At 46.3% G+C, this 22,927-nt stretch overlaps 1 protein-coding gene across 6 annotated transcripts in view; it reads left to right on the top strand.

Moving 5' to 3' along the window:
* Positions 1-22,927, top strand: part of ADAMTS17 (ADAM metallopeptidase with thrombospondin type 1 motif 17) — a 327,760-nt gene that overhangs the window by 239,840 nt on the left and 64,993 nt on the right. For 4 of the 6 annotated variants that reach the window (XM_059180151.1, XM_059180149.1, XM_059180150.1 and 1 more), the window contains 4 exons: positions 4,498-4,578; positions 13,074-13,231; positions 16,031-16,190; positions 18,769-18,904. In XM_059180151.1, coding sequence (XP_059036134.1) covers positions 4,498-4,578; positions 13,074-13,231; positions 16,031-16,190; positions 18,769-18,904 — 535 coding nt within the window. The remainder of the gene's footprint in view (positions 1-4,497; positions 4,579-13,073; positions 13,232-16,030; positions 16,191-18,768; positions 18,905-22,927) is intronic. The other 2 variants (XM_059180153.1, XM_059180152.1) reach the window with 1 other exon arrangement.

Genomic DNA, 22,927 nt, shown 5'->3' with positions numbered 1-22,927 from the left:
CCTTTCTAATTTGGATCCATTTAAAAATCTTTCTTGTCTGGCCAATGTGGAAAGGACTTCCAGTGCAATGCTAAATAGAAGTACCAAGAGTGGACATCCATGTCTTCTTCCTGATCCTGATTTTAGGGGGAAAACATTAAAGTATTTCACCATTAAGTCTGATGTTAGCTGTGGGTTTTTTGTAAGTGCTGTTTATCAGGTGGAGGAAGTTCCCTTGTATTCTTTGTTGAGTGTTTTTATCATGGAAGGGTGTAAAATTTTGTCAAATACTCTCCCTGAACCTATTAAAATGATCTTGGGGTTTTTGGTTTTTTATATAGATTACATTGATTTGTTTTTATGTGTCAAACTAACCTTGAATTCTTGGGATAAATCTTATTTGATCATGGTATATAATCCTTTTTATATGTTGCTGGGTTAGGGTGCTACTATTTTGTTAGTTTTATGTGCATATTCATACATAAGATAGCATTGTTTCTAACAGTAAAAGACTTGAAACAACTTAAGTGTACCTCAGCAAGTGAGTAATTGTGTAAGCTACAATTTAAATGAAAAATTAAATAGACCTGCACACACTCACATGGATAGATCTCCCAAGATACGTTATGTTACAAAAAGTATAATATAGTACACTATGACTATAATATTTCTCCTAATGCATATGTAAAACATGGACAAATATAAATATTCTTAGTTTTCATGGATATGTGTATATAAATAAAATACATGAATGAATATACACCAGACCAATAGTGGCAGTTTTCACAGGGAGTAGAGTTGGATTAAGAGGACTTGAAATTTACCTATATTATAAAATTCTTAGGAGAAAACATACATGTATATTTGTATAATTTAAAATACATAAAATTTTACAAAAATAAAAATAAATTCACTGATACACATAAGCCTGTGTCCTAACAATTAAAAGTCATGGTAGCCGATCACACTCTCCTGTTCTTCCTTATTGCTCAAACCTAGTACAAGCAGCTGGTACAATTAGAATTTGTATCACTAAAAATTAGTAATTTGGAAAGGAAATCAGAACAGGATCCATCACTGCACTAGGAAAGAGATAAAAAGACAACAAATACCAGCAAAACATTGCCAGGGAGAAGGTGAAAATCATGACCAAATGTTACTGCCATAAATTCCAAAAACTGGTTAAACAATAGCCTCAATAAAACAAGAACTCATAGCTAAGATAAAAGAACTCAGTGAAGATATAGTGAAGCAACAGAGGGAGATGAAACTTGATTTGGTAGAGCTATGGAAAGATGTCAAGGATGAACATGAATCCATCACAGAAACCAAGTCCACATGGAAACAAAGGATAGTAACATTGCTGAGAATACAAAAAGGAACATGGAGGACAAGACTGACAAAAATGAGCAGAGTAAAATGGAAATGAACAAAGAATCCAAAGGGTAAGAGATCAAATGAACACCATGGCAGAAAATCAGGCATAATTTGGTGTCCCCCAAAAAGAGACAAATCAGAAAAATAGATATTTAAGTACAGAAATAATATAGTGTCATATCCCAGGAAAAAATTCTACTAAACTATGATTAGCCTAATAGTTATCATATTTTAAAGGTAAGACTCTTATAAGCATTCAATCTAGATTTTAGGTAATCTAATAAAAACATCAGATTGGCCTCAATCTTTTCCTCACTGACATTCAGTGGAGCAACTCATAATAGTGAGCTTAGAGGAAGAAAGTGTGAACTAAGAATTTTATACCTGTCAAACTGACATTCGAGTATAAGAACAACAAATGATAATTTTTACTTTATTGCATTTCAGAAAATGTAATTCCCAAAAGCCCATCTCAAAGAGCACAAACTTGAGTCAAGTAAGAATTCATTAAAGAAACTGGTGGAGGAACACAAAATGAACACTAAATTAAGTTTTAGGACTGAGACTAAAACAAATGCATGAATTATTTTAGCAAAAGATAAATCTTACAAATAGATACAGTGTAGGATTCATATAATAAAAGTTGAAAGTAAGATGTAAGGAAGTGAAGCCCAGTGTAATTGTGCTGATTTCCTCATCTTTTACTATCCAGGGATTAAAATACTTCACTGACCAGCTGACAAACCATATAATAGAAATGTAAATACAATTAAAGGTTAACAGAAAAATATCAGAATAAAAAAGAATTAACAGTTAGCTAAAATGTATTGGTGAAGGAAAGACAAAGTAAGATACTGACCCACCCGCCATGTTAGCCATGAGCAGTGTGATTACAGTTTTAATGCCCTGAAGTCTTCAGATTGTTTGGGGCAAAAAAATATGATGATTTCAGCAAAGCTTCAATATCTCTTCATAACAAAAACTTCAATATCTCTTCATAACAAAAGCTCTTAACTAGGATGAAAGGGAACTTCCTTAACCTGGTGGTTGATATCAGTCACATTAACACAACAGACATCATTTTCAGTGGGAAAACTTTGGAGGCATTCTTGGGAACATCATGCATAAGGCAAGGATGCCACAGTCTCTTGTTGCACACAACATGGTTTTGTAAGTTCCCACAACAATGGTGAAGGAGAAAAAATTAAAGCCATAATGATTAGAACGGAAGAAACAAAACTGTCATAGGAGCAGATGTTTCAATTAGCTTTATAGGAACCCGGCCAAAATAAACACATTATAAATAATAAAAGTGTTAGAAAGGTAGCTAAGTATAGGGTATATCTTATGAGAGACACGTCCTTTTTACTATAATCTTTTGTAACTTGAATTTTGTACTGCCTAGCAAAACTCTATTTTAAAGTTGTCCCTGATCTTTTAAAACTCTATACAATATCCTATTCATGTAAAATGATGTATGTATTTTTATATGCATTAATAGGTGCCAAAAAGGCTATTCACCAAAATTTTACTTTTTTAGGGGGTAATTTCTGTAGTGCAATGTGTTCATTCTGGGGTTTTTTTCCCCTTCTGTGGTTTGAATTATCATGAACTATTTTTATAGTAAAAATAAGGCTAGTTTTACTGTGAGAAAATGAGGAAATAAACCAAACTCTCATAAATAGATATTTCCATAATCTCTATGTAGTTGGGCTTGAAATCTGTCCTTTTTAATGCTCCCCTACTGACTCTGATGATCACATTTAGGAACCACAGGGGAAGGTTTCATAATCTAATTTGGGATCCTCATCTAAATTGCTGAAGCAAACACATATAATCCTTGTCTAAAACCCAGATGAAAATCAAAACAAAATGATCACCAGCCTGTATTTCAAAATCACACCATAGGGCTGGGCTCATTTAGTGACCCGGTTAATCAGGCAGCAGCCAGGTCCTGACCTCCTGCCCGGCAGCCTCAGCCCTACCCTCCTTGAATCTTCATTATCCCCCACTGTTTGGGCACATATGGGGTCAGAGGATGGGCAGAGGAAGGCCCCCGGCCTCCAAGGACCTCCCATTATAGTTGGAAATACTCAAGGAGACAGACAAAAGACTGCACTGGGAGAGTTGTAGAGATGCCCAGAGATCAGCGGAAGCAGGAAATGGCCAACAGTGTGTTAAGGAGTGGTGTTGCCACTGGGCAAGGAGCTTAGCTTCTGCTATCATTCCATGAATTGAGGGACAGCTCAGAGTACAGTAAAGCCCAAAGGAACCTCCAGCAGATAGAGTGGCCAAGGGCAGGCTGCCTCTGTGCTCCAGGGAGGGGCTGTTCCTGCAGGATTCCAGGCTGTCTCAGTCTGCTAGGGCCCCCGTCACTAAGTACCACAGTCCCCAAGTACCGCAAACTGACTGGCATAAACAACAGACTGTTGCTGTCCCACAGCTCTGGGAGCTACAAGGCCAAGATCAAGGTGTGGGCAGGGTTGCTTCCTTTGGAATGCTGGAAGGAAGAATCTGCTTCATGCATCTCCCCTAGCCTCTGGTGGCTTGCTGGGTGTCTTGGGTGCTGCTTTGCTTATAGAAGCATCTTGAGCAGGGAGCCTAATGCAGGGCTTGATCCCAGGGCCCTGGGATTGTGACCTGAGCTGAAGGCAGAGGCTTAACAACAAGCCACCCAGGCGCCCCCTAGAAGCATCACCCTGATCTCTGCTTCCTGCTTCCATGGGGTTCTGTGTACCTGTCTGCATCTGAACTCCCCCTTTGTAGAAGATGCAGTGCCCATTCTATTCCAGCAGGATCTCATCTTAAGGAATCACACCTGCAAAGACCCATTTTCCAAATCAGGTGACACGGTGAGGTAGTGGGGATTAGGACTTCAACATAAGAATGGGGGTGGGTGGGGGAAGACGCAGTTCAACTCTCCATACACACAAATGGTTCTTCAGAGGTTCTGGCCATAGAAGAACACTCTGTGTTAGTTGACTTGATTTTTTAGAGCTGGACCAGCAGCAGGCTCTGAAATCACCATAGGGGTGGGGGAAGGGGAGGGTCAGGTAGATTTTGGTGTGGGGGGGTGGTTCTACATGCACCTCTGATGGGGGGTGGAGGCATGCTTCACCTTCCTGTTATCTGCCACCACAGGTTATATTGAAGCTACCATCATTCCAGCAGGAGCCCGGAGGATTCGCGTGGTGGAGGATAAACCCGCCCACAGTTTTCTGGGTAAAACAAAAAGAATCTAACTCATGATTTATGTTCTGAGATTTGGATCATCAGGCTGATTACGTGGTCCACCATCATTCTCCCAGGCCGTGGGTGTTACATTCATATCCAAGGTCTAACGATAGAAGTAATCACAGTGGACCACATGATGCCATCCTAGTTGGCTAAAGTGCAGCCACCCCCAAGTGGATGGGGCAGGGGAGAGGGGATCAGTAGGAAGAAACTTCTGTTTCTTCCTTCTGATTACTTCTGTTACCTTCCAGCTTCCTTCTGTTACTGTCTCCTCAGTCTGTGTTGCAAGGTTCTATTTGAGATTGACAAGAATATACAAGACATGATCTCTCTCTCACTCTCTCTTTTTCTTTCTCTCTGGCTTCAAACTGAAGAATTAAGTTGTTTTAGCTGAAACAAAGTTATTCATGAAATGCTTTCATTTCAACTTTTATCACTGACTTTAAAAAAAAAAAAATTACATCTTGGTCCACGTTCCTGCCTTTGTAGATACAGAAGGCTCTAAGTCTTTCTTTGAAATAGTCCCTACCTGAGAAACTGAAAGTCTGGGGTGCCTGGGTAGCTATCAGTTAAGTGTCTGCCTTCCACTCAGGTAATGATCCCAGGGTCCTGGGATCAAGCCCCATATCAGGCTCCCTGCTCCAGGGTGGAGTCTGCTTCCCCCTCCCCCTCTCCCCCTCCCCTTGCTCGTGCCCACAGGTGCTCCTTCTTCCTCTCTCAAATAAAATCTCTTTTAAAAAAGAAAGTCTGATTAGACAGACATAAAACAAACCTATAGTAGGCAAGTTTAAAATGAAGACCACCATCCTATAAGAACTGCTTGCAAACACCGAGTTAATCCTCACACACATGCCTTGGAGAGAGGCAGGAGTGGGGCCAGGAGCTCTTGTTCCTGAGTGCCCACACCACGGCTCACCAGCCAGCAACCTCCTGGGGTCCCTACTGTGTCCCAGGCAACCCTGTCCCTTCTTCTGCAGCTTTCACTTCTGCCATCCGCCCCACCTCTTTGAGGCCACTGCTGCTCCTGCTTCCAGGGTAGGACCTTACCATCCCTTAGGGTGACACCCACATGGCTCTCATCAGCCCCAATGGCTTTGAGACTCTCCCAGCATGGCCACTCTCCCAGTCTAGCCTGGCACCCTTCTCTGCAGTTGCCCCAGCTGTCCCTGCAGATAGAACGATGCTTATGCACACTTTTAAGGTGGCCTTGTGCTGCTCTTGGCAGTTCCTGCAGAGCCGTGGCCCTTTTTACTAAATTCCCAAAGACCCCACCCCCTCCTCACCAGCATTTTCTTTGGAAGCCCAATCATCTAGTGTCACCCTTTCCAGCTGGTACATTAGCCCTCGCCTACCTGGAAGAATTTCTGCCCCTTGGGGGACACCAGGCCTTGGAGGATGGCAGACATTGCCTTTGACCTGATCTCAGTATCCCAGGAGCAAGCCCCATTCCACAGTCAGTGACATGGTTCTTCCATCAAAGCAGCAGCAAGCGAGTCCCTCGGCTTCTGGTCCTGGCTTCCGAGACTTCCCAGTACCATTCCGGCCCCGACCCAGCCCCAGATGTCCCTTGAAAGTAGGAAAGTTACCTGTACTTTCCTGCAACAAGACAAGAAGGACAGAAGGGTGTCAGAATCCTTTAGATTGCTCAGCTTAGTAAAAATGAACTTCTCCCCGGAGCCTGTGTTAGGGCCATCTAACTAGTGAGTGCTGCCAGTGGTGGGGACTAGCTCTCCGGTTGGTTCCTCTCAGCTCCTGGAGTCGGCGGGCCACATGTGGGGATGACACAAACATCAGTGTTTGGGGTTCCCAGGCATTGAGCCCTGCCCTGTTCTGCAGACCGATTCCTCACTGCCCCAAAAGCATGGGAAAATATTGCTTTGCCTCTTTCACTGAGGACAAGACAGAGGCTCCAAGGATTCATTCTGGAGCCTGTGCATACTCCTCATATCCTCTGGGGCTGTGCCATTTACAAGCATCCTCAAATCGCCCTGATGTGTCCGGTCATCACCAGACATCAGCGGGGGCAGGGGAAGGGGCATCTTTACCCAGAGAACACGTGTTACACTCGCACATTGCTTTTCCTTCTTTGTGTGGACCTAGAGGTGGCAAACCTCCATCCCAAGGAGATGGGTTCCATGTCTCAGAACAACATCCCCAGAAGCACTGGACCTCCAAGGGAGCTTAGAGCCAGCTTTGGTCTTCTTATCTTATTCCTATGTTTTTAAATCCCAGGAGTCCAGGGCTGGGTGTGGGGGTACGGGCAAATCTGAAGGTGGTCCACGCTCCTGATATTTCTAAAATTAATTCAAACAAGCCCTGTTTCCACTTGGGGCTGGGTGCTTTGGAAGCCAACCCAATGTAACTCTGAATTACTCTCTCACATTTGCCGGGAGCCATTCCTGCAGAATTTCACCCCACCTACCTTCAGCCCACGCTGCCTGGCTCCCTGCAGCAAGGCACCTGGCACAGGAAATGCCTCTGCAGTTTGTGTCCACAGCTGAGAACAGAGCTGGCAGAGCTCCAGGTGGAAATACAAGGAACTAACGGGATGCCAGGATTAGAAGTAGGTTTACTGTGGGTCAAGTCTTCCAGTGGAATCCAAGAGGGAGAAAGACAGAAAGAAGCCCAACTTCTGCACAGCTCCTCACAAGAGGAGGGCCTGCGGACGGGGTCGGACCTCTCTAATGTACCTCCAGCCAGCTGTAAGGAGCTGTTCCCCTCTCCCCAACCCCCAGGTCCCCAAAATGGCTCAGGATCTTTTCCCACAGTGCCTAGATGTCCAAGGACAATGTGTAGTTGTCCACAGGGAGAAAAAGGGCCCCAGGAGAGAAATGGACATTTGCCATCAGACCTCACATTATGGGCCTTTCCTTAATGGAATGGTTTTGTTCTGCCACAGTAGCAAGAGAGAGCTTGTTTGTGCCCATCTTCATCGCTCTAAAAGTCTCTCCAGCTGCTGAGAGGATCCTCATGGCTTCTAACCCAAATACATGAAAGCAAGCACTGCTCTATTTTGGATGGTGGCTTAAAGCATCCAGCCTCTGACCCAGACAGAACCAGCAAAGCAAAAAATTTTCCTCCCCTGCAAATCCAAACTTCAGACAACACAGATCAAATCAAGTCGCTGAAGATTTTCCTTTGTTCGTCACTTTATTATTTGCCTGTCAAATCAAAGCGTGTGTAATCCTTTTAATAGCTCCTGTTTGAACTTCTGGACCTAAAAATCTTAATTTCAATGCAAGCTAACCTCAACCTGCTTACAGACACAGGGGAGCTTGGCTAGACCCTTGATGCCACAGGAATGAGAAGGACGGGAACTTGTAGGGCCCAAAACTTAACTCTGGGGCCTTCTTTCAGAAAACGAATGCAGCATTATGTCCAAGGCCTTGGAAAGCACTTCTGCAAAGGGCCTGGGTGCTCCCACCCCACCGGCTCTCAAACACCCCATGGAGTGCTAATGCCAGTGGGCTAGGGCATGATCAGCGTTCCCACTGGCTGGAGCTGACCCAGCCCCACGACATAGGTTTCCCATCAGACTCCACACCATACCTGTGTATTTGGTATTAATAACGATCTTGATGTTCACAGATTCTCTGAGGCTGCTGTCCCACCCTTCTGAAGGACTTGCAGGTGCTAAATTCCCATCTTAGCAGGAAGTCCCGGTATCACCAGTGCAAATTTGTGACTGTTGCTGACTAGATTCCTCACCGAGTCAGTAGGTTAGAAGCGATCACCTTGCTTCTCGGAATTGCTGAGCCCCGATGTTGAACCCTGTGTTTTCCCTCCCATTGCAAAATTCATCAAGGACTGACATCAACATCGAACTGTCCTGAGGAAGGGGTGCCAAGTGGCCATCATAAAGCCACGTTGGAGGCACCCGGCTGGCTCAGTAGAGCAGAAGCACTGGCTGTGGCTGAGGTGGTCTGCAAGTCATGATTGCAGTGCCTAGAAGCTGTCGTGAAGGTGGCCATAGAGTTTATTCTTTCTAGGGCCCTGTGGACCTGCCCACACCCCCAGAGCTGTGGTAGAGTCAGCAGCTCCAGCCCAGCCCCTTCAAAGCAAAGCCAGGAGCTTTCTGAACTCATGGGGGAGGGGGGGCACCACAGCAGCCACGTGTGACTTGGAGGAGCTCTGCATTCACCACGGTCACACAGACTGCTTGAAATCTGCCCTGCTTGGGGGGGGGGGGGGGGGGTTGCATTTACAGACCCTGTAAATCTAGGCTGCTTTCCCCAGTGAGCTGAGTACCAGTGCTGCACCATCTGACGCGTTCTCCCCCCATTCAGCACTGACCTTGTTCTGTCCTAGCTGGCCAGCCACAGCCTGACTCTCTCACATCGCCTCCTCCTCTTCCTTGACCTACTCCTCCCAGGCCGCCCCAGACCCACCTTGCAGACCACCTCGTGCAATGTCTCTTCCACCTGCCCGTCTCAACCCTTCCCGCTACTGACAGGCACATCCCTGCTCTCACGATCGCAGGCTGACATGTCCCAAGTCCCAGCCGGCAGTCCACCTGGCCACTGGATCAGCCACAGCCAGTGCCTCTGCCGACAGAGGCAGGGCTCCTCAGGCTGGCCTGCACACTTCTACATGCTGCTTCTGCGGGCGGTTTGAGAATTGTCCCCTCCTGCACTTTGGCTAGTCCTTCCCGGTCTTAACCCCCCAGATGTTTGACTTCTGTAATGGAGGTAGGGTAGCTTTCAGTGTCACTTGAAAGTGTCTTACACAAAGGGCCTAGGAGATGCACAAACAAGGCCGAGTAAGAAGGAGCCACCTCATCCTAGGCGTTAGTGCTGGACAGGAGCAGAGGCCCAGGAGACAGTTTAAGGCCTAGATAGCCTTCTACATCTTAGGGTATGACACTAGGATCCTAGAGTGGTTTCTAGGAGTCCATACTAGTAATCTTCTTTCCCAACCTGCCCTACCCCTATCATGGTTGGTATTTTAAAAAACAAAACCAGGGCGCCTGGGTGGCTCAGTGGGTTAAGCCGCTGCCTTTGGCTCAGGTCATGATCTCAGGTTCCTGGGATCGAGTCCCGCATCGGGCTCTCTGCTCAGCAGGGAGCCTGCTTCCTTCTCTCTCTCTCTCTCTGCCTGCCTCTCAGTGTACTTGTAATTTCTCTCTGTCAAATAAATAAATAAAATCTTAAAAAAAAATAAAAAACAAAACCAAACCTTAAAAAGACACATGTGAAAGCCAAACTGTTCTCAGTTGGTGAGTATCAGCTTCAGGCACTGCTGGATCCGGGGGCTTAAAATGATGTCATGGGAAACTGTGTCCCTCTCTACCCTGGCACCACTGTCCACTCAGTTGACTTTAATCTGGGTGCCTCTTCCCAGATGCTGGTAATCCAGATTTACTTTAAGTCTCCAGACAATCCTATAGAAATTTGCTTCTTCCCAAAGTGAATGGAAGCCTTAGAACTGACTCTCACAGTCCAGGGTTGGGGGATGGCCCCATACCTGGACTGGGGATGAGTTTGGAGTCAGATAGAGGATAAACATACCCCCAAAGGAAACTCTGGGTTGTTGTTACTTGGAGATAGAGACAGCCAACACACCATTCACAGCAGCCATAACATGAGAACAAGGCCAGGGCTGCAACTCTTAAACCCATGGCCCCAGCCCAGGCACTGAGTCAGGGAGTCAGCTGATGCATGTGGGTGGCCAGTGGCAAGGAGAGCTGCCACTCCAGAGTGTTGTAAATGGGTTCTATGGGGTGAATCAAGCAATGTAGTGGTCCACATATAAAGAAACTAAAGAAACTGCCCATCTCTCTAACTCCAAGTTCTGGGTGGGGGAGGAGGGTCTCAACATGCTTGTGTCTCCCACCCCGATAATAAGAACAGTGAGACTTTTCTTCCCTTCTCCACCCTTTAGCACCACTATTCATCTTGCCTCCCCTTCCCAGCCAGACTTCTAGGGGAAAAAATTGCTTCAACTCCCACTTGCTTCTCCACACAGAGCAGTGTTCACAGGAAGAGCTCTCATGGCCGCCAGGTCAGGATCCACAGTCCATGCCTGCCAGGCACTCCCAGGCCACCCTCCTCCCTGCTTTTCTTCCAGAAAGTCTTCCCCGTATGTCCCCGTCCCTGTCCCCCCACACAGATGCAGACCCTGAACTCACCTCTGCCACAGAGCCTATGAAACTCTACCGTGTTTATCTGTTTTCTCACCTGTCTCCCTTCCAAATGTTGAGTTCCCCGAGGGCAAGAGCTTTGTCCTCAACACCCAGTGAGGAGGCCCTGACTGGTGGTGTTGGCGGGGTTGTGGAGAGGAGAGGCATGTGTCTGCCACTCCCTGTGCTTCCCCGACTTGTTGTCTCTAGGACCGTTCCTCAAGGACTCTGGCCCCTCACTGTGTCCATCTCCACTCCCCACCAGCCTGCACTGATTTCTGAAACCAAATTTACGTGTGTGTGTGTGCAAGAAACAATTCTCCAAACCTACAGAGAAGTAGAAAGAACAGTCTGTGAGTTTCGTTACAATAAGGGTATATGGAATGCGAGACACTGCGGCAATTGGAGCCTGGAATGTGTTCTCTCCAAAAACAAGTATGACACTTGCACATTTTTGTATTTGTCGCAAAACTCTAGATGGAGGCTGTAACCTAAAGAATAATGCCAGAGTAGTAAGAGTGCTGAGCTCGGTATGTTTAGGTTCAGGTTGTCCAGTCTTTGTAGCTGTGTGACTTTAGGCAGGTAACAACCTCTCCATGCCCCTATTTCCTCATCTGAGAAATGGGGAAAATAATGCTTTCTGTCAGAGAGTTGTTGGGAAGAGTAAATGGGTAGAAGTATGCGTGGGGGGCTAAATCTAAGAATGTGCCTCTCGAAGGTGCCTGGTAGGTTTTGGCTGAGGAAGGGATAAAGGAGCAGAGATTGTGTGTACTCTTACATTTCCCCTTCCCTCTTGTAGCCAGGAAATTTCAGTAGCAGGTAGAATTTCTTGAATGGAAATGATCAATTCCAAGAGGTAGAGCCTTCTCTTTCCTAAGCCTTCCCTGGAGTCCTGTAACCCTCAACCGCTCACTCAACAGAACCACCCTGGATATGAAATCCTGACTGGAAGTCGCTCTACTGGAAAGCAACTCTTCCTGCTTCTTTCCTAGTTTCTCTTGGCAGTTCCTAGAAGCGAGGAGTCGTGACCATGCATCTCCTCCATGCAAGCCAGGACAGTCTGGCGGGGTGAGAGCAAGCAGGGGGACCATCGTGCCTAGAGACAGGGAAGGAGAGGCCAAGCATCCCCCAGATGTTGGTGGCCTGACCAGGACCAGGTCCAACAAGGTCCTGACTCAGCCTTGGGGCTCATGAATTAAGGGCTAACAGAAACCCCTTTTTGTTTTCAGCTCTCATCATCCAAAATCGGTATTAAATGTGGGTGTTTTATTTCTTGCCTTGGGAAGCAGAGAAGAGGGAAGGGGTGGAACTGATTTCACTGATTGTGGACGAAGCAGCATCTCAAAGCAATTGGAAGCATCTGGGGCATGGGCAGGGAGTAGGGTGGGGTGTCCAGCTGCACTTGGGAAGAGAGGGACGGGGAGCACCCAGGATGTCCTGGGAGTTTCATCGCTTGGGTGATGGAAGACTTGTTCTCAACCTGCTGTCGTTTGTGACCTTCTCCCAAATGCCAGAGTACATTTTAGTTCTTGTCATTCTTAAATAACAAAATGAAACCAAAACCAACAACAACAACAACAATAAAACAGAATTTCACTGCAGAATATTCTAGTCGTGAGAACAACATGACTCCAAACCTAGGCAAGGGGACATAAGAAAGTCACTGTCTGCACTCAGATAATAAATATATATCTTAAGTGGAAAACCAGATTTTTTACTCTGGCCAACCAGGAAAGTGTTGATTTTGTTTCTTCCAACACATTCTCTACCCAGTGGAGGGGTGAGCCAGCAGAGTGTGAACCCAAGTACCATGGAGCCCTACCCTCGTGGCATCATCCAAACCCTACTGTCCCATCTGTGGTCAGCTCAGGTTCCCTAACTCTACCATTTAATAGACCATTTCTTGGAAGAGCCCCCACTTTATGACTGTCGGGCTCTCAAGTCCTTAAGAAAAGCTGGATCAGGCTGTCAAAAGCCCCAGGTAGGTAACAGTTAAATGAATTGACAAATTTTGCTGAAGCAGCAAACCCATCTCTGTGGCCTTGGACACATTAAAATAGAATTCATCCATCAGGCAGAAGACCCTCTACCCTTGAAGTTTAGTAAAATGTGGTTGGGCTGTGCTTGTCTCCATCCCCTGGCGTTCTGTCACACAGAGTCCTGCAAATCTTGAGCTGTTTGCCCTCTGTGAGCGAGACTTCTGTTCTCAGCATCCAGAAAGCCCACCTTCTATCACTGCAGACCCCCTCCTTTATCCTGTAGAGGCAGAGAGGAAGATATCCAACCCACCCCTCAGGACACCCAGATTCCCCTGAAAAGGCCAACTGACGCCCCCTGATCCCATGATGTTCCCTTTTCTTCCTAGCTCTGAAAGATACCAATAAGAGATCCATCAACAGCGATTGGAAGATCGAGCTCCCTGGAGAGTACCAGATTGCGGGCACAACCGTACGCTACGTTAGAAGGGGTCTGTGGGAGAAGATTTCAGCCAAGGGACCAACCAAGATCCCACTGCATCTGATGGTAACTTGCTGTGCTCTTGCCTTTGCCCCGAGCCCGAGGCTCCAAGGGGTCTGCCAGTTCCCTTCCTCCCTGGGGGTGCCGAGAAGAGAAGCTCGCCTGGTTCCTGGTGGGTTTCCTGACACCTGCTGCTCGAGCCTCCCTCTCTCCTGGTCTTCTCTTATCTCATCCCTTTCACCACATGCCTGAGAATTTTCTCCTGCCCAGACTCCACCCTGACTCTTCACTGGCAGAGCTGCCATCTTTTTCAAAAGGAACAGCCTCCAGGAAGGAAATACTTGGCCGTGTGACAGCCAGGGAGAGACTTGGCCCCACTCAGAGTCTCTGCTTTTATATCAGATGGCACAGGTCCGCCCCACAGTTTGTGTATCCACACTGGAAACTACCTTTTGGAAATGAACTGTTTGACTCCATTTCCAAACCAGCATCACTCAGATTTTCCAGACTCGGCTCTGCCCCAGGCATTTGGGCATCAGGAGAGGGAGAACCAGGTTCCACAGGAAGATTGGCCCCCGGGGTGGTGTCATGGAAGCTGGCAGTCAGGCCAGGTTGGGGCCACCTTGTCTTGCCTGTTGTCTCAGGGCAGGGGGACCCCATGAAAATGACATGAATATCAATGATGGGTCCTTTTAAAGAGTACTAAAGATCTCCAGAGAAAGGGGTCCCACCATTTCCTTCTTACGGTCCAGGAGTTCCCATGACTCCCTTCTAATAGCTCATAATTATTGATTCCATGTCTCGTTCCAAAGCACGGGTTCCATGACCATTTGTGTGTCTGTAACCAAAGCACATTTTATCCTCTGTGCTTCTGGAGTCTCCTCTTGGAGATTCTTGGAAATTCTTTTTTTTTTCCCCCTCTGTTAATTTGTCGTCTCTGGCAACCTGCAGCCATTCAAGGTTAGGCGACACCTAGAGAAGTCGCCAGCCACCTCTCAGGCAATCTCCTGAGGAGACTGGCTCTGCCCACGAGCACCTGGCGGCCAGACAGGCATGCCCATGCCGGCCCTGTCCCCCAGCCTACAATGAGAGAGCAAAGGGAACTGGTCTCCATGCCTGGCTTCAGCTATCCAGAAACCTGTGTCTGCCACAGTCAGCCCACTAAATCCACTGCAGAGTTGGCTCCGCACGTCCCCAGCCCCCCGGGACCCATGCCCAAGCAATTGCCCTGTGATGAGATTCCATCTTAGTCTAAAGCATTGGAACAAATCCTCCTGTCCTGATTTTAAAAGGGGTTCAAGAGGAACCGTAAGATAAAAAAGATAAGACCCTGCAGCCATGCCCCCTGTTGGCTCATGAATTGCTTTTCTCTAACAAACCCTAAGATCGGGGTGTATTTCTCTCTCTTGCCCAAAGCTTTCACAAACCACGAGGGAATTGTCTGCCCATGAAAGCAAACGTACAGCCCAGATTCATTCAGACCATGCCTCAGAAACCAAATAAACTCAGCCCAAGTCCCAGCCCTCTTTAACATTAATCACTTTTCTCTCTTGAAATATGATTAGTTCAGGATCTTAAATCTAGAAATAAGAGTGCCCCTCTGCCTCTATAGAGGCATCTGTTGTCCCCAAACTGGGGTGTGTACATGGCTTGCAGGGTCAGGAGCCCCCACAGAGTCACAGGGACCTGCATTTGAAACCAATTACACACTCACACACGCAAATTGTACATGGCTGCAAAATTGCATGAAATTGGTTTCATATGGATTCTTGATTCACCAGTCTTATTCCCATACTGAGATAATAAAAATCTTTTAAGGAGGGTTTTTGTTTTTATTTTTTTTTTAAACTGGGGGCATTTTTCCAAGTGTATCACTGCAAGCCTGTTCCTTGGAGAAGTGGATGTTTATGCGATTCAGGCTGCCCTTAGCACCTCACCCCTACACTGCAACTCAAGCCCTTTAGAGGGCTGGGAGATTCTCAGGGGCAGCAGGGGGACCTCCCCAGGTCAAGGCAGGGGGAGCACACTCCTCCAGGCCTCAGAGTGAACTTGATAGCTGCCTTGACCAGGAATGCCCACTGGTTCCAAGTCTAGCCTGACAACCCATCACCTCCAGCCACACTCTGAGAGGGCCAAACAGGGCAGGCCATCCATCTGCCCACTCGCCAGGATTTCAGACCCAAGCGCCCCAGGCTGCAGGATGGCTCCCCACCTCTTCACTCTCAGCTTTAGGCCTTGAGCCAGGCCCTTGCCACCCTGTGGGCATCACCGTCCTAGCTCCCATGGCGGCAAGAAGGCTCAGTCACCCCTGGACTCTCCGCAGAAGTCCCCAAGGTTCCTGTCTGGTGGGGCTGTGTTTGCCCTTAAGCCTGCCTCACATGCAGCAATGGCTGATGCTGGGGGACGGAAAATTGATGTTCATTTTCAAAGGACGAGAGTAACCCTCCCTGTTCAGATGCCTGTTTTAGGTCAAAGCCACATATTTGTGTCTCTCTTGCCTGCAAGGGCAGCTTCATGGCTGAGTATGTGGGAACAGGTTCTTCGTCTGCATAGAGCAGCTCTCCCTGTGAGAACCCACAAATGTGCTCCTCCAAAGTCCTTGTCGAAGTGGGTTCTCTCCCCAGCAGGAGAGCGCAGGGCTCCCTGCTGAGGGTCCACATACCCTACTGCCCCAGTTGAGTCTCTGAGGAACCTGAGTCCAAAATAAGGGAGCGCCCCTAGACCAAACCAGTCTTGAAACCCAGAAAAGACCTGCTTACTCTGGTAGAGAGAGCCGGCCACAGTGTGGCTTCATTCACCAATTCTGCAAGCTTGTAGACTTCTGCTCCATTTCAAAACGGCCTTTGATCTTTGCTGCTGATCCAGGTGCTGTTATTTCATGACCAAAATTATGGAATCCATTACGAGTACACCATTCCTGTCAACTACACTGCAGAAAATCAGAGTGAACCCGAGAAACCCCAGGACTCTTTGTTTCTCTGGACCCACAGCGGCTGGGAAGGGTGCAGTGTGCAGTGCGGAGGAGGTGAGCCACATGGGCCTGTTGGGTCAGGTGTGGGGTCTTGCTGGAGGAGGGCGTGAACCCAGGGCACTCTGTGGCGGGCCTGCAGGGTGTGGGAAAGGCTGGCCGTGTCACCTGTTTCCACAGGAACTTACCCACGCCCCACTGCAGTTCTCTCTGCAAAACACTCACTCAGTCCTCCACACTCCTGCGCCCACACAGCTGCTCTGCCTGTGGTACAGGGCCCTCGACCTCTGCCCTGAGTGGAGGTTTAGCCCCTGTACAGGTCCATTGCAGGTATGACAGGTGAGTGACCCTGGGGATGAACAGAATAGACCTTACCTGTTACTGTTTGGTGGAGGGCCCCCCAGATGTTTTGCCCCCAAATACTCTTTCCTCTTTGCCACAGGTACCCCACTATAGAAAGAAAGAAAGGGCTCCACGAGTCCAGGGAGACATTTCAAGCATGCCCCAAATACTCTTTCCTCTTTGCCATAGGTACCCCACTATAGAAAGAAAGAAAGGGCCCCACGAGTCCAGGGAGACATTCCAAGCATGCCGCCATGTTTTAGCCAATGACTTACCCCCTCTATGCTAAAATTTTCTCATCTCTAAAACAGAGGGATCCACCCCTATGCCCACTGCAGGGATGAGACCGCCACGCTAAAAATCAGTATCAGCAAAGGCACTGTATTCATTTACTGGGAGGTTTAGGGAGCAAGCAGGAGGAAGCCATTCACAACAATTAGCTAGAAGCCCTTTTGTATTTTGTCACCCTGACAGGACATATGGCCAGTTCTCGGGAGGTGAGACACAGAGTGGATGGGTTTTGATGGGCACAGAGTTAGGATGGAAGGTTCACCTGGACTCTGGAATGCCAACCCAGAGAGTGACTTGGCCCCATCAATACCCATTCCTGCATGGTCGCTGACCACCTAGATGATGTTTGTCAGATATCCAGTATGTAGAGTATGTAGAGGATCGTTTTTGATTTAAGTGACTTGTCCCATTTTTCTTGGGTAAGAATTACAGCTATAAAGCAATTGGGCTATCAGACACTACTGGAGTCAGCTGTGAATTCTCTCCCTCTCCTGCACATCTTGGCTCACCGTCCTCGCTGCTTGTTCTTGGCCTGTTCCTCAGGCATCCCTGGCAGTCAGCCCAGCCCCAAGATCCTCCATCACCCCTGTCCTTGTCCCTGTCCCTCAGATGTCCCCCTGTGCCCATGGCCCTCCAGCCTCCAAAGGCAGCACCTCCCATAACCCCGACTGCCAGGCTTTTCCTCCTGGACAACTTACAAACTAAGCATGTCCCAGACAGAGCAGTTAGCAGGCTCCCTTTGGCTGGGGGGCCGGGGAGTGCTGTTCTCCTTCTGTCACTGTCAGCCCAGCGGCATTCCTATGGGACACCAATGACTTCCAGATTGTCCAGTGACAACTGATGACTCACCATTGTCAGACCTGCAGTCAGAGTTGAACCGTGGCTTGAGGTAGCCCCGTGCTGCTTATGCTCATGCAAGTCTGCTGCTGCAGGCAGTCAGAGCTGATGGTATTGTTCAGGATTCTGCAGGAGGCAGATTGAGTGAGGAATCTGGGGTCCAAAGAGTTGTGCCTGACACCCTCTTATTCTTATATTGCTACACTCCCGCAAATAATCATAAAAGCAGAAGGTAACTAACGTGAGTGCTAACCCTGACTGGGCTCTGTTCTAAACACTCTCTGTGTATCAGTTAGTTTTAACTGTCCCTGAATCACCCTAAGGCACAGGGAGGTTAAGTGCACCAGCCTGGTTGAGGAAACTGAGGCACAGAATCATGGCAGCTAGCTGTCGATCCTGTGATCATTATGCCGGTGATTGAGCCAAATTTGAGCCCAGACAACCTGGCTCTTGAAGCTACCCTCCTAGCTCCTATTCATCCTTCTCCCTGGCCAAGCCATGGCCAAGCCATGTGTAGGATGCTTTGGGGAAACCCAGGGAATGGCTACCCCCATCTGGGGTAACCAGTTAATGACGTCCCCAAATGCAGGTGATGCCGAGGACATATAGCCGTTGGCCAGCTAAACAAATTCTCAGACTAGCTCTAGACTGCCCACGTGGAGGAGACAGGTCTGTGTGCCCTTCAGACCAACCTCCCTGTTGTCACTGCTGTCCAGCAGTTCTGGAGGGATTCTCCAATAGGTAGCTATGATTTCTGGTAAGGACTAATGTACAAATGTGTAATCAAGACCAGATCTCTGTAGACTTTAAATATCAAAAGAACAGATAAAGAGATTGGCAATCTTTGTTGGAAATTAAAGTCCCAAATTAGAACTTTGGCCTCTGTGGATCCCAGGCTGTCCGAAAACATAGCTAATCTGCGGTGTCACCTTTTTCCAGTCCTGTTATAGAATCTTCTTTCTGCCCCATACTGCCCCTGCTATGTCATACACACCCTCATCCCTAATATTATGGTTCTTTCTCTGACAACCAAAAAAGCATAACAGTCACTTCACTGACAAACTGATCAAAAGATGCACCCAAATGCTGCTCTATCTGCATGCATGTATGGCCTTTCCAGGTGGGAGAGCCACTGATGCTCAGGTCCCTGTGGTTTGGTTTCCAGGGGAACGCAGAACCATCGTGTCCTGCACACGGATTATTAATAAGACCACAACTCTGGTGAATGACAGTGACTGTCCTCAAGCAAGCCGTCCAGAGCCTCAGGTCCGAAGGTGCAACTCACATCCTTGTCAGTCACGGTAAGGAGCTGTGTTTTCATGCTTGGACCCTCCAGGATCAGGGCAAAAACACCCAGCGGGGGGGGCGGGGGGGCAATGATAAACAGTTGATCCCACAGTACCTCTCTGTACCATGTACTATTGTTGCTGCTCAGTGATTTTGCTTGCTTGAAATACTGATTAGCTGGCTATGAAGCCAGGACTCTGAAAAAAATGTATAATCCTAGCTAGAAGGCATTTTTTAGCATGACCCTAAGAACATCTCATGGAGAAAAAAATCATCACATACTCTCAGCTGATATATGTCGGCTGCCCCAAGTTATTTTGTCTAAGGAGAAAAGGAAATCGCAGAGTCTAAGTGCCCATGAGTGAGTCACACAGGTTAGTGTTTGTGATGGGTCTGTTTCGGCAGCTGAAACTAACACCAGTGAGTGTGGATCTTGGTGTTCGTTGTTTGGAATCTGTCCGAAGTTCTTATGGATTCCATGGCCATGATACTTCATGTGCTCTGAAGTGAATTTTCTGAGGCTGTCAACTGAGATGAATTGTGTGAAATGTGCTTGTCAGTTAAGCTTTTATTTCTGGTCATTTCAGTGAGACATTGCATTGTACTGTGATTAGTAGAGTGTGTAATAGCACCCCTGGCCTCCCATTCTGCTCTGGGTTGAGGTGTATGACTTTTGCTTGGTGGTTCTGTGCATGTTTTTTTTCTGTAAAGAATCTGGACTTTTGACATGGCAATTTTGTAAACTCAACTTGGGCTTCTTGCCTGATGCAGAAGTTTCACAAAGCATGGGGTTTTAATGCCATCCCCTTTTGCCTTGTCAAACTGGTCAAGTGTGCAAGTGGGAGAGGGAAGATAGGTGGGAAAGCAAGAGGTGAGACTTATTTCATTGGTGGTGTGTGGTCCTTAGCAAATCAAGAATGAAGGAAGATGGGAGGGTGGGTGAAGGGGATTAAGAGGTATGAACTTCCAGTTACAAAATAAGTAATGAATGGAAATGGAAGAGACAGCATAGGGAATATAGTAAGAGGGTGGCAGTGTTGTCTGCTGACAGATGATGAGTATACTTATGGGGAGCACTGAGTAATGTATTAAATTATTGAATCATTATGTTGTACATGTAAAAGTAATATAATGCTGTATATTAATTATACTTCACTTTAAACAAAGAAAGACATCCTACCCTAACTAACCCTGAAGGTCATGAGGAACAACTCACTTTGGGAAGTCTTCTCAAGCATCTAGCTATGAGCAACCACCCCACAGACTCCTCAGTTGATGAATGAATCAACTGCACACACACCCAGGGGCAAAGAAGGAAGACCTTGCCACTATGACAACCCAAAGATCAGACAGGCCACAGAGACAGCTCAGCTCTGTGACATACTAGAAAGTAGGATATGTGAATCTAGAGGGGGTGGGGTCAGCACGGGCTCAAGGGCATTACTGAGCAAGAAAGATCTTAGGGAACCAGTCAGTAATCACATTTTAAGATCATTTATGATTTCAAACTACTTTAGTGCCCAGAGATTTCTTAAATTATGCATATAAGCCAAGTAACATAAAACATGAAATCAGAGTTGCTCTGACTGAATTGAGACACATATGTGATGAGGAAGAGTAGCCTAGTGCATTCTGCCCTCCCTCGTATCATAGTAGGCCCAAGAAATGGACCAAGGAATAAAGCTTACAAACTATCAGGGACTGTCTGCTTTCCATAATGATGGGGATGCTTTTATTGGACCAACCTTCAATATTCTTCACAAAGATACTCTTAACTGTGCTGATCACATACTGTATCTGGTAGCCACCAGCTAGTCCAAATTGAGATGTGCTATAAAAGTAAAAGTATACACCTGATTTTAAAGATTTAGTATAGAAAGAGATTATAAAATATCTTAGTAATTTTTAGTACATGTTGAAATAATTATGCCTTAGACACATTGGGTCAAATGTAACACATTATTACAATTAAATTCACTGGTTTCTTTTTACATTTTAATATGGTAGTAGAAAATTTAAATTACATATATAGCTATGTCTTAATTCTGTTGAATGGCAGTGCTGTAGATTAACAAAGCATTCACAATGTTCAGAATATACTCCAAAATTACCAGACATAGAAAAAAAAAACCAGAAAAATGTTGTCTATACATTAATGGAAATGGACTCCAAGATGACACATATGTTGAGATTAGCAAACAAGAATTTTGAAGCAACTATTACGCTCAAAGACATAAGAAAAAATATAGTCACAATCAATGAACGCCTAGGAAATCTAAGCACAAAAAGAGACACTCTAAAAATGAACCAAACTTTAGGACCAAGAAACACAGTATCTGAAACTTAAAAAAAAAATCTCTTTGATGGGCCTAACAGCAGATGATGAAAAAAAGAACAAACTTGGAGGTGGAAGAATAGAAATTCTCCAGTCTGGAAAAACAGGAAGAAAAGATTGTTGACAATGACCAAGACTCAGTGATCTGTGGGATAATATCAGGCATACTGATTTAAGTGTAATTAGAGGAAGAGGAGAAAAATAAAGCAGAAAATAATCAAGAGACAATGACCAAACCAGGTTTAGTGAAAGACAGAAGATAGGTAATTATGTCACTTCTTGAGTATTTCCACTAGATTCCAGGGGAATTCAAAACTCCATGACAGAGTCTCTCATCATCACACCAATAGGCCACCTTTATGATTTTTGCCACACACAGATACTCCAGGAGGGGACTTCACTGTACTGTAAAACTACACAGAAAACCTTGTAGGAAAACACATACAAAGAAGTCACATCACGCAGCATGCATGAACAAAGGTATGCACCCTTTAAAACAGTGCTACAGAGCTGCTGTAAGCTTGGATGAAGCATAATGGAGTGTGTATGTAGAGGGAGAAGGGGTAGGTGTGGCTCCAGATCACTCACAGAACATTCTGAGAGACCACAGGCCTGCAGTCTTGCCCTGGTTGAACACAGGTTGAACACACCCACTTTGGACTAAAAGTAAGTTCAAAAGCACATGCTTAGTATCTCCTTAGAATAAGGGTCAGCAAACTTTTTCTGTAAAGGCCTAGATAATAAGTATTTTTGTGGTTTTATAGGCCACATATGGTTTCTGATGTCTGCTTTTCTTTGTTTTGTTTATAACCCTTTTAAAAATGTAAAAACCATTTTTAACTCCTGGTTTGTGCAAAAACAGTCTGCAGGCCAGACTTGGCCCAGACTTTGCCAGCCCTGCCTTGCCCTCTGACATGTTGGAATCACAACCTCAATATAAGCCCAAGCTCTGAAGGTACAACCTCGGGAAATACATTTTCTTGTTATACAAAGAAGGACATGTCATTATACTGGGTTACTCTGCAGTGCCCAGTTGTTCAGTGCCCTTTTCTAAAGCAGTCAGCATGACCCTGAGCCTTCAGTACAACATTGGGAATTTCCTTCATCCAACATGCACCTGTCAAGCACCTTCCCATTCACCAGGCCCTGTTTGAGGTACCAAGGTATTTCGAGGTGAGAAATGCACACAAAGTCTTCACTGTCATGGAACTTGATAAATACTAACTTTCTCTCTCCCTCCCTTTCCGACCTACCTTTCTGGGTCAACTGTTTTTCCTTCCTGACCCACTTCCTTCCATTCCCTTCCTGACTCCGTAAAATCACACAAATCAGACTTAAAGAATGAGTGGAATTTCCCAAGGCGAAAGACAAAATGAAATTGATAGAAGATGGCACCTGAAATTTGTCTCAGAGCCTAGACAAGAAATGCTTCACTGCCTCCTCTGGTTTGGTTTCATTTGCTGGTTATTTAGTTGTTTATTTTGAACCATCTGACTTAATACTGTCTTGAAGAACCCATTTGAAAGAGCCCCACATAAGAATGAAGTATCATGGCTCATCAAAGAGTATTTATTGTTCGGCTGAAAGAAATGTGTGATCTGAGAGATTTTAAAACTCCTGCTAGTCTTAGTTGTATTTATTTATATTTAAACATGCAGAAGCACACACACGTGTATATATATACACATATACACACAATATA

This window comes from Mustela lutreola, chromosome 7 (genome assembly GCF_030435805.1).
Source record: "Mustela lutreola isolate mMusLut2 chromosome 7, mMusLut2.pri, whole genome shotgun sequence".
NCBI classification, from domain to species: Eukaryota; Metazoa; Chordata; class Mammalia; order Carnivora; family Mustelidae; genus Mustela; species Mustela lutreola.
Note: the sequence above shows the minus strand (reverse complement) of the source record. Positions and strands in the feature narration are given on the sequence as shown.